Consider the following 12,636-nt stretch of genomic DNA (forward strand, 5'->3'; position numbering starts at 1 on the left):
TCCTTCATCTTCTACACATTGAAGGAGAGGTTGTTTGTATTACACCAGGCCTCCAGTTTCTATAGTCACGAACTGACCATTAAGTAACCATTAACTAATAAAGAAAGAAAAAACATCGCATGGATGCATAACTGGGACGTATCCTCAGTGATGTACCCTGGGGTCATAGGATGTTTCGGGTCTCGCAACATCATACACCCTCGCCCAGGTGACCCAGCCGGGGCTGGCCAAGCCCCAACTTACGTCCCAGTAGCTACCCACGGTCAGCCCTATAGGGAGGGTCGAAGGTGGTCATGCAGTCAGGGCCATTCAATCCGCTGCTCCGGAACTACTCTGCCGGGACCGGGGGAGGGAGAGGGCTCTGGTACGTAGAGGGACCGGGCTCTGTGGGTTGCCACCCGGCCGGGTTCCTCCCTCGTCTCACCAGGTCTACAACCTGTGCGCTGCACCAGACTCCCCCGCTCCAAACATCTCATTCCGAGGTGATGTTGGACACCATGCAGTACCAGTACTTGGTGGTACTGCAGTCTCCACTTGCGGCTTGAATGGCCCTCCTAAAAGGCCTCTCGTGGGTTTTTGGGCTTCTTCCTCACGGAAGACGCAGGCTGGGGAGCTAACCCATACTGCTACCCGGGTGCCGTCCCTGTTCCGGCTGTCAACTGACTCTCCAGTAGTCACCAGTCTTTCCTGGTTGTCACGTAGTCTATTCCTATGAGTCACTGGCTAGGCCAGGCTAACTAATAAAGAAAGAAAAAACATTGCATGGATGCATAACTGGGACGTATCCTCAGTGATGTACCCTGGGGTCATAGGATGTTTCGGGTCTCGCAACATCATACACCCTCGCCCAGGTGACCCAGCCGGGGCTGGCCAAGCCCCAACTTACGTCCCAGTAGCTACCCACGGTCAGCCCTATAGGGAGGGTCGAAGGTGGTCATGCGGTCTAAACTAATGATTAACAAGGACTCTACTCAGGAACTGACCAACTAATCATTAACTAATCATTAAATATACTCACAAACTGAATCATTAACTAATCATTAACTAATAGTTAGTTCCTCATTTGTTCCTCATTAGTTCCCTATAACTACTGTAAATTTTGCATACCTTATATATTTTTTCCAATCACTCATTTATGTGCATGTGTGAACGTGCTTGTATTAAAAAAAATCCAGCTAGGTTGGGATGCATGTTTTTATTGAACTTTTTTCCAAATAAATATCCTAAACCATCAAGATTTGGTTATGCACATACACCAGAATTGTTTCATTAGTTTGTCTTTGATTTGGTCTTTTTCCCCTGCTTTCTCTTGCAATGGCGCGTGTCTTCAGGTGACAGCTCTGGACAGCAGTATTTTGCTGTGTTTTTGCATTTGCATAGCTTCTTTTTCAACACCTGCAATGAGGCAAATGAGAGATTAGGGTCTAAAGCAGAAGTTAATTCCCACAGTTTTTTTTTATTATTATTATTATTTCTGACCCCCCCCCCCCATTTTTCTCCCCAACTGTACATGGCAAGTTTTTTCACCCTGCTGCCCCGGTCGCTCTTCACCCTCTGCCGATCTGGGGAGAGCCGTAGACTAGCAGCATGCTTCCTCCGACACATGCGCAGTTGCCAGCCGCTTCTTTTCACCTGACAGCGGGGAGCTTCACCGGCAGGACGTAGCATGTGGGACCAGGACACATACGCTCAATCCGGCTTCCCACCCACAGACACAGCCAATTGTGCCTGTATGGATGCCTGACCAAGTCGGAGGTAACACGGGAGTGCAAACCTGCGACCCTCCTGTTGGTGGGCAGGGAATTTACCGCTACACTAGCTGGCACCCAATTCCCACAGTTTTCACCGTAGATACCATGACAATGATGATAGGTAAACTGATTTTACATCCACCAGCCACAATGACTGCCATGACTTCAAGACGTGAAGACTAAAAACAGTAGTCATATATGACTGTTAACAGTCATTGAGAAAGCCGGTATGATTGCTAGTCTTGTTGTCTTTTGAGCATTCTTCATTTTTTGCATTGGTATTCAGAAGTAACAGCAATGTATGCAGGAGACGTTCCAAACATACTGAAAAGAAAACAAGATACTAATGATTTGTTTGGTTTTGACTAGTCACTTGTCTCTTGTTACTGTTAACAATTTCATGAATTTTAGTAATTATTTTATTTTATTTTGTCATTTTTATGTTCTTACGTTAAAACAAATTAAGCAGTTTTAATTTGAAACCTATTAGGCTACAAACTTTAGATATCAACTTTTCAATACTCACTAGTCACTATTTAATGAGTACTAGTCTAATCCACTTCTACTAACTAGCCAGTTTGTAACTATGTATTCATCACTAGTTCCTAATTTCATTTTTACTGTCACTTTTCCACTGTCAGTGTATCTACTGAATAGTTTTGTTAACTCTTAGTTTTTCTTCCAAGATATCAATGTTTGTTAATATATAGACATATTTTTAAATACTTGACATATGAGAATGATTACTCAAAAGTAGATGTCAATCATACATCAACCAGATTGTGGTCAAACTCAAAGCAAAAAGTAAAAAAAATTGTAGTATCAAATGGAATAAAAACTAGTCATCAATACAACTCTGCACAGTTAATAGCAGACACCAGCTGATCCAATTTAAAATCGCTCATCGTCTTCATTACTCCAAGCATAAAAACTAACGGGATTCTGGGCCAAAATATTTGACTGGTACTCTAAGGACTACAAAGTAACCCTGCAGCCGGAGGCAGAACTCGCCATCTTCAGCTGCTCGGAGTCCTCTCTGAACTTCCCTACAGCCGTGCAGCAATCTCTGACACTGGGGACAACTGTCACCAAAAGACTAATTTGAAAGGAATGGAAGTCCTCCTCTTCACCTTCTTCTCAGGTGTGGCTGATGGACATGATCTCTGTTATACAGATGGAGAGACTGAGGTTCCTGAGAGGCAACTCGCTTAGAAGGTTCTCAAATATCTGGGACCCCTTTTTGGCCTACTTTGACGAGGTTAAGAATGAACAGTGACTGATGTTGGGGATGATGGACGTCTTGCCCGGCTGGTTTCCCATGGACCCCTTGTGTGGGATCCAGTGCACAATGTCTTGTGCAAGCACGTGGGCACCTTATGCGGCTGGTAGCACCACGGTACAATGCAAAATGTCAAAGATGTATGTTTTTTTTGTATGCCTGTTTGTCTTGTTTGTCTATTCTGTAAAAAATTTAAAATAAAATATATATTTAAAAAAAACTAGTCATCAATGAAAAAGCACTCGTCCCTAATGAGTATAGTGAAGAGTGAGTTACAAATAATGAATGAATAATAACTAGTAGACGTGGATTAGTATTAGATTAGGTCTAATAGGCAATTTCTAGTGACTCATGCTTTTCTAATAAGCAGGATAGTGACTAGTGACTAAAAATAAATATTAGTAGGCCTACCAAATTCTTGGTAAAAATGACTAATCTTATCTAACCTACTGATTTTACAATAAGAGTGGTATATTACATCAGCCTGACTCATTCAGTATTTTAGAACAAGTATCAAATCAAATTTGCGCAAGCTTTGAACTTTATACAGTAAAAATGACATACTGTTCACAAATCGACACACATAAATGAACAAGGAACAGGTATAAGGAAGGAAACAGAGAGCTCTTTTAATATAGCTACTTGTGGTGCACAGACCCAAACCACCAAAGCACACAGAAACACCAACACACTCATGCAGAAATAAGAGGGGCCAGAAGCACGCTGTATATCAAAGTCTGTCTATACTGTGTAAAGTTTACAGTGTAAAGTTTACAGTACAGTCAGACTAACAGTAGCCTATAGACAGACTTCATTTGAATCGCAAACAAAGGAGCTCGGCTTAAACTAAGCCAGACTCCGTTGTTTGCGATTCAAATGAACATGGACATATTTATAACCATGTTTTTGAATAAGAAAAAACAAAATGTATTTGAATCGTAAACAAGCAGTTTTCCTTGGGCTTTCACATTTTGGCAACATATCTGTATTGATCAATGAGAAAGTTACTCGTGCATATCCAAAGGGAGGTGCAGGTCACAGCAAGATAAATCCAAGATACTATATAAAAGACCAACTAGTCAGGAACAAGTCCATATGTAGACCACACACTCCCAAAACAAAGATGATGACCAAACTCGTCAAAAAGACTTGATTTATTTAAGAACAGCAAGAACTGTTATTAAATAGATCAAGTCTTTTTGACAAGTTTGGTCATCATCTTTGTTTTGGGTGTGTGCGGTCTATGGACTTGTTCCTGACTAGTTGGTCTTTTATATAATATCTGTATTGATATTGGCTTCGCTTTTTGATCTGATAAGTTAAAATAAGTAAGTAACTAACTAAATAAATAGATACATAAATACATTTCAATAAAATCATTTTGAGTGAAGTACTTGAATAAAGGTGTGCTATGCTGATTTTTTACATTCGAACATGAAACTTAAAATGAGAATATGGTGAGTAGCTACTGCCATCAGCCTATGTTGGCCCCAGAGGGAAACAACCACAGAAGAGACATCTGAGCTATTTGAAAGGGTGAAACAGATAGTGAAGACAGTAGACTCTACTGTCTTCACTAGAGGGACAGGATGACATGCTATTGGTAGAGATGCAAGTATAATAGGGAGAGCAGGATAAGTGGTTATAAGTTTACATTTTTCCAGGGAGACCACTGGCTCCATTTGGCTGTCTCCACCAGCGGGTCCCTGGAGTGAACCCTCAGCTTGCTGATCTTCTTGGGGATCAGAGGAGGGGGTGAGCACTCATGCTGAAGCAGGAGGTAGAGAGGGAGAGAGAGAGAGAGAGAGAGAAGGGGGAGATATTGTTATACTTTGTTTTATTTCAGGAGTACCTCTGTGTGTGTGTGTGTGTGTGTGTGTGTGCGTGCGTGCGTGTGTGTGTGTGTGTGTGTGTGTGTGTGTGTGTGTGTGTGTGTGTGTGTGTGTGTGTGTGTGTGTGTGTGTGTGTGTGTGTGTGTGTGTCTTTTCGGGTACCTTGCCATCGTCTCTATAAACATATTCTATCTCGTGCTCTAGACTGAAGAAGGTGTGAGGAGTGGACCAGCTGGACGGTGGAACTATGGTGACGTTCAGCTTCTCACCGACCTCCTGACACCCAACTATCTCAGGACTGTCTGGCTGGACTGCAGAGTTTAAAGAAACAACACAGGTTAAAGTGTCAGTAAAGAATCACCTAAAAAACACTACATAACTACATAACTGATAACTCTATATGCACTAGGATTTTGTCTGAAATTCATTAATCACTTTTTCAATAGTTATTTTAAAAAGTGTATAATTACATGAAAACTCAAAGACATACTTTACACCAGTGGTTCTCAAACTTTTGTGGCTTCAGTACCCCCTTTCCCTGATTTCTGAACCCAAGTACCCCTTTACCCGACTACAGCATTTTGCTTAGAAAACTGCAAGAGAAAACTATAGCATATGAGATGCAATGAATGAATGATAACCCACCTTTTAAAGAATAATTATAACATTACAAAATAAGAAATGGAGTGAAAGAGTTGCAATTAGTGCCTCCCGAGCAGATTTATTTTAACCTTTGCTTTATTTTCATGATTTAATCTTCCATTTTTCCATTTTCCCCTTTCTCTCAAGTACCCCCTGTAGTACCTCCACGTACCCCTAGGTACGCATACTCCAGTTTGGGAACCACTGCTCTATACAGTTCTATAAATTGGCATAAAGCACTGCACTGCCCTTTTTGTTATTAAAGGAACACTCTGCCCATTTTCAACCAGCTTTGTATCATTAGAACATCAGTAGTACGGTATATCAGAAAACTGTAAACAGTTTTGAAGTCTGTCATTTAATTGGACAATTATTGAGTGTTAAAGTGTGGACCAGTGACATCACTGGTCCACACTAACTCAAATTAATAACTCATTAACTCAAATCAACTCTCAATAACTGTCAAACTAGATGAATGATGAATAGTTTGACAGTTATTGCAAGTTGATTTGAGTTAATGAGTTATTAATTTGAGTTAGTGTGGACCAGTGATGTCACTGGTCCACACTTTAACACTCAATAACTGTCAAATTAAATGACAGACTTCAAAACAGTTTACAGTTTTCTGATATACTACTGATGTTCTAATGATACAAAGCTGGTTGAAAATGGGCAGAGTGTTCCTTTAAGAAGCCCTTTCTATAGCTCAGTTTTGCTCAACTCACTGATGTCTCTGAGATAAAAGCTCTTCGTCATCTTGAGGAAGTAGTGGTCGCTGATGGCCTCAGCAGTGACTTCAAACATGGTGCTCTGCTCAGCGTAAGGTGAGAGGCTGTGGGACAGCTCAAACTGGAATCCCCCATCACTGCTGCTGACCCAGTCGCAAGACTTGTTGCCTTCATAGCTGCAGAGGTGGGTGGGAAAATGGACATTCAGTGAGATACATGTATTATGCAGCTGAAAATTGCTTCTGTCTTTTTTCTTGTCTGGCACACATTTGGTTTAATCTGTCTGTGTTCTATTTTTGTCTTACCAGTCATGGCCCAGTCCAAAGCGCACTGCTGTGTATTCACTGAGGTTCCAGTTACAGTTGAATTTACAGTTATAAGATTTAGCCCAGCAACTGATGGCAGAATCTAAAAAGACACACAGTGGAAGTAAGTTTCATGTCAAATGTTTGGCTTTTGTGACTGTTTAGGCTCTCTACGCTTCAAGGGGAAACTATTACTGAACTTCCGTTATTTATGTTAAATACAACTGAACTATTCTGTTACAGTTCAGTTTGTATGTGAACTTTCAATGTTGGTGTACACAGCCAGAAATGAAAGTTTGTTTGACTGTGACAATACTCAAGATAGTTTTATGCACATCTGAGTATATTTTGTGATCTGATTCAGAGCTGAAAGCACTACCACAAAATCAAGCCAATTTTGGTGTCAAAGCTAAGAGAAATTCCACTCTCAATGGCATCACAGAGTCAAGACGTCACTTTGCCACTCCTCGCTTTGTTCATGTTCACAATTATGTATGAAAAAGAAACAAGGCCAGCACTCTCAATGTCCGTTTAGTATTGTTGCATTGTCAACGAATAGCCTTCTTCAGCGCTGTCAACGATGAAGAAGGCTATTCGCTGAAACACATCCGTTGTTGTTGGTCTGGTCCAGGTTTATTATTAAAAAAAATGAAAAAAGGACATTGAGAGTGCTAGCCCTTTTTCTTCTTCAGCAGTTTCCTTTGGCCTTGTTCCTAAGTTGTTGTTTTTGGACTGAGTTGTGCTCGCATTTGGTGAGTTTGCACAATTATGTATCTCACTTAGACTGTACCATCAACCTATATGAGTTATTCTTTATTGCTCTGTCTGCAAGTAAATAAAATAGAAAAATGCCAAAATAGAAAAGAAAATCTCACCTAGATCCTGTTCATCTTCCATCTCAGGACCCCACAGCCGAAGATGGGTTGATGATAACTTTTGTCCTCCCCTCCAGCAGCTGTATTCTCCTAATATTGGGTAATCCACCTGGCTCACATTCAGATATTTTACCGGGCTACCGAGCTGCTGGACACTGTCATCATCCATGTCAGTGTCCCCTTCAGTGGAGTTAAACTTCCACTCAACGGGCACGTCGGACTCCACATCACAGGTCATTATGACTGGATTGTCATCATGCTGGATAGCCGCTACCACTTCAGACACATACAGGTAAACACACATCACACACACACACACACACACACACACACACACACACACACACACACACACACACACACACACACACACACACACACACACACACACACACAAACACACACACACACACACACACACACCATTTATCAAAGAAGAAATGGATATAGAACACATTGACAAGTGAGGACATGTTACAACAAGATGCGGCAAAATGAATAAAAGAACACAAAAAAACACAAAACTTACCATTTTTAGGGAAGGAAGTGAGTCCATATGCCGCTGACAGGCTGATGAACAAAATCCCAAATATCCACAGTGAAGTCCCCTGAGAGTGTGACAGAAATGGAAAAAGGAAGAAAAGAGGGATATCAAAAATGATAATAATTAAATTCTAAATAATAACCCATTGGTTTGCTCCCTACCTGGTGATAATTATCTATTTTATCTACAACTGAGGAAAAAATGAGATATCTCTCTATATCTCTCTATGAGCACTTTACATTTCACTGGGCTGATATTTTTATTCAGAAAAGCACAATGTTTCCAATTGCGTCAAAATGTACAACAATAAAAGTCACATAACTCTTTTGAAAAATTGAATGCAACTTATGACCCAGAATAGCAAAGTTGATCAAATGAATGTCTCGTTCTTATCATTTACCACAATCAGAGTAGAGCATATACCATTGTGTAAGACCAGATGATAAATGTAATAATACTTAAAAAAAAGAAGAAAAAAAAAGCATTCACATAGCCTAAGAAGCTTGTCATTTAGTGTAGATTTTTCTCCTCGTAGCTTTTTCTTACCATTTGGATGAAGTGACACTGTCTTTGATGACCCTTCAGAAACGCCTGAGCAGAAGTTGAGGCTTAATAGGAATCCTGATGATGATTGCTCACACTGCTGGCCAGGGCTCATTTTTATATGATGGACAGGGGTGTCACAGACCATGTAAATACCATCACGGCATATTTGTAAGGCGGGACCGAAACTCTATAGATCGAATTATTAGATAATGGACCATACAGAGCCTCAAGGGGAGGGGATGGCATTTCCTCAAAACTATTTTGCATGTCAAATTTTTGCAATCTAATACGCATGCATGTATGTTTAGAAAAAATGACTGCAAGATGGTGAGAGATATGATGTGTGTAGTGTAGGTGTTCGGGGGTTTCCCCACTTTCCCACTGACCATTACTCACCAATTCAGGGGGCAACCCACCACCAAATATCACTTTCTCCTAACTGAGGAAAAACACATTTTGCTTAATTCCTATCCAAACGCATTGTGTGTTCTGTGAAGGGTTATGTTGTTTGAAAGACATCTCTTCAGGTTACACCTGGGTCCTTCTTGAACTAACCTATCATCTTACCCTTCTTAAAAATAAACAAATAAACAAACAAATGAATAAATAAATATATAAATAAATAAATAAAAATGATATAATCAACAAATGCTACTTATTCCTATTAAAAGTCTGTACTATTGTAAGTCTTATGTGTTGATCTGTGTATCTTATGTGTTGATACTGTGTCAAGTGACTGGCATTTCTTCATATACGAGCAGAAGAACCTTTCTAGAAATGTGTCTTTCGCTTTACCATGAGTAAGAGGACAGGCAAGATGATCAGTAAAACCTTGTAAACAACAGACAATAAAAACTGTAAAATGGCCAGAGAATATTGTTCAGATGTGGTCTCTGCGTCTGCAATCCCACCTTAGCAAGATTGCAAGGACATTTCAGTAAATCTCACGTCCCTGGCCCTTGACACAAAATTTCTTGTATAACAATACCAATTGTGAAGGGACAGAGTTTATAATTTATGTTGATTTTAGTTTATCTTTACAGCACTAGGAGTAAATGACATTTTAAAATCATCTTTACTGACCTTTGGCATTCTATGAGCCATTTTTGAGCAAGAAATACAGTGTCTTTCTAAGAACTTTGGTTTCAGGTTTCAGTTCACACTGTTCTTTGAAACTCTCATGGGAAAGCAGCAGAAATGCCTGAGCAGCTGGGGACGTTCTTTTACTTTTACTTTATTTTACATGAAAGAGCCACATGCGAGAGTGCTACAGATCTACCACACAGGAAGATCTGTGATGCTACCCAGGCTACTGTGATGCAGCATTGTACAAACAAAAGGCTAGGCTGCGTTTGCATATTAGAATCATTCAATGACGAATGCAAATTTTAGTTTTTAAAAAGAGGAAATGGTTTTGCTTACCTGGAACCTCATCCTCCTCCTCTTCAGCAGCAAGCATGGGGACTTCTCTCATGGGGGGGGGGGGGGGGGGGGGGCAAGGGGGGCAAGAGGGAGCTTCTGTCTTTTTCCATCCCCTCAGTAAAGCCTGTCTACACACCATTATGGCCGTTTGGATCAGTTCTGCATTTCCACAGTCTTTCACAACTAGTGGGTCACCCGACACATAGAACCTGGTGAAAACTCAAGTCATTGCTAGTCATCTCTTTCATACATTTATGAACTTGTTTCCAGAAGTCCTGTATCTTAGGGCAGAGGTTCTCAAATGTTTTTCAGCCAAGGACCCCTTACAAGATATAAAATATACCGGGGACCCGCTCATTCTGATTTGTGATTTTGGGCTAAGCTTAATTGTTTCCACCACGGTAACATGCTTTACTTTTAAATTGATAGATTAGAATGTAATTCATGAACCATTTTAGATTTAAAGCATACAATATTTTTGTTGAACTATGGAAGCTTTTGCACACAAAAAATGTTATTTTTATTTTCCTGAAAACTTTTCGCGGACCCCCTTGCAAAGTGCCACGGACCCCTGGGGGTCCCCGGACCCCCATTTGAGAACCAATGTCTTAGGGCATTGCCAAAGGACATGAAGTAAGGTACCTTCTGAACTCTGGCATTTCCAATAGTCCACTGTGTTTTTAAGGCCTAATCGATGTAATCTAGAAGGTGTCCAATAGAAGCGATTGAGGATTTAAAATTTAAAAATAAAACAACTTTTATTTTTATTTTGGCATAATCCTATTCCATTCTAATTCATTAAGCAAGGTTTAAATCTTTCTCCCAGATCATACATAGTGCTGTTGAAAGTGTAGTAGCCTGGCAAAATATTTTGGAATAATAATGAGAAGCCTCAGAAAAATGGCAAGGACATTTCAGTAAATCTCACATCCCTGGCCCTTGACACAAAATTTCTTGCTTTAGTGATACAAATTGGGAAGGGAACATATGGCCATGAATCATTGTGTCACAGGCCAATTGAAATCATGTCACTGATTTCTCATTCTATGACACATTGGGGCATTTGAGCATGAAATAGTATCTTTCTAAGAACTTGGTTTCAGTTCCTTAAAATCCATCCTATATTTACTGCACTAAACAAATTACCTCTAAAACACCTTTTTATGAGCAAGAAATAAATTCTCTTTCTAAGAACTTGGTTTCAAGTTTAAGTTCCTTAAAATTCTATAACTTCATTAATCACCGTTCCTTGAAACTCTATGAGAGATTCTGATTCATTACTGCAGGTCCAGCATGAGCAGCTGGGGATTTTTACTTTATGAGAGACACATGAGAACGTGCTGCACGTTTGGTGGTCCAGGACCACAGTGTCCAGTTGGTAGTCGACTACAGTCTTAAACAGTTTAGTCTTTGGTGGTCCAGGACCACAGTACCCAGTTGGTAGTCGACTACAGTCTTAAACAGTTTAGTCTTTGGTGGTCCAGGACCACAGTACCCAGTTGGTAGACTCAAGGGCGAATACCTGGTTTCGCAAGTGGGGGGGGGACACAATGAATTGTGGAGCGCCGACCCTCTAGGGGGGTCCACGGCATGCCCCCCCGGAATATTTTTTTTTACATTTTAAAGTAAAATGCATCAATTTGGTGCACTCTGAGGGGAAAATTTAGAGGCTAGATCTATGAAGAACTACACACATCACTAAATACATGCCTTTTAGACACCACCTCGTCCAACTCATCAGAGCTCTGATATGAAAGCAGGTGACATGAACAAGGCATAGAACAATACTGATGTGAAAGCCAGAGCCATATTGAAATCACGTTGGTTGTATTATTATTATTATTGTTATTAGTAGTGTGCTTTATTAAAAAAAAAAAAATGGCTTGTTCACTGCTTACCATGTTCACTTCCTCTCATCACCTAACCCTTTATACAGCAGGGACATGCAGAGAATGTTAGAGGGGCAGGGACTGGCAAAAAAAGTGTTAATGTTTTTAGCCAGATTTAGAGGAATATCTCATTTTAAAGTAACATTTGGATGATACTTGTCATGGAAAAATAACTCTACAAACTGAATAATATTAGTACAAAAGTTTAATTTGCAATACTGTTGTGATATCATTATTTAGTCTTAAGCATCAATATGTGCTCCTTTTCGCACTCACTTTCATGTCACCACGTGCTCTCCCGTTAGGTCATTTTACACTACAACAGACAGATAGCAACACAGGCTTAAACATTGATGCTCTTCCTTCCTGTCAGCTGCCTGTCAGACTGTCACATGGGGGGGGGGGGGGGGGGGGGGTAGCCTGGGTAAACCCATCCCCCACGTGACCTGCTCTCAGACCTGTTCTCAGTGAGTTGCTAGTGACTGGGAACTGAGAGAGCAGGTCACGTGGGGGCTGGGTTTACCTAGGCTAGGGGGGGGGGGGCTCTGCAGTATGGCTGCTGTCACTGATGATCTATGACCAATTCAGCATTAATGTTACAACACTGAGTGACAACAACCTTGCCCTATCATGAGAAAAATCTTTCCAAGAGCCACAATCCCCCAAAAATTGCCTTTGTTCCCTTTATTTTGATTTTATTTATTTAGTTAGGCCATTTATTTATTCATTTATTTATTTAAGTGTGACTTAAAAGAGCCAGAACTACCCATAAAGGAGCCATATGTGGCTTTTGAGCCTCGGGTATATCACTGCCCTACAAGTA

The 12,636-nt window shown here is 40.5% G+C and overlaps 1 protein-coding gene across 1 annotated transcript; it reads right to left on the reverse strand.

Annotated features, from left to right (window-relative positions):
• Positions 1-1,208: 1,208 nt before the first annotated feature.
• Positions 1,209-8,613, reverse strand: il12b2 (interleukin 12B 2). Its single transcript, XM_083644357.1, has 8 exons — positions 8,503-8,613; positions 7,942-8,020; positions 7,413-7,688; positions 6,538-6,640; positions 6,230-6,408; positions 5,025-5,173; positions 4,685-4,798; positions 1,209-1,395 (listed from the first exon to the last, which is right to left on the reverse strand). The coding sequence occupies exons 1-8, from the start codon at positions 8,503-8,505 to the stop codon at positions 1,270-1,272; spliced, it is 1,029 nt and encodes a 342-aa protein (XP_083500483.1). The 5' UTR covers positions 8,506-8,613; the 3' UTR covers positions 1,209-1,269.
• Between the last annotated feature and the right edge of the window lie 4,023 nt (positions 8,614-12,636).

The sequence above is a fragment of the Poromitra crassiceps genome (genome assembly GCF_964638095.1).
Source record: "Poromitra crassiceps genome assembly, chromosome: 10".
NCBI classification, from domain to species: domain Eukaryota; kingdom Metazoa; phylum Chordata; class Actinopteri; order Beryciformes; family Melamphaidae; genus Poromitra; species Poromitra crassiceps.

Bases quoted from the DNA above. Each gene is read 5' to 3' on its own strand.
- il12b2 (XM_083644357.1), bottom strand. The intron at 5,174-6,229 runs GTGAGTTGAGCA...TAAACTCTGCAG, and splicing joins CTTTTATCTCAGAGACATCA to TCCAGCCAGACAGTCCTGAG. The intron at 1,396-4,684 runs GTAAACTTATAA...GCCTCATTGCAG, and splicing joins AGTGGTCTCCCTGGAAAAAT to GTGTTGAAAAAGAAGCTATG.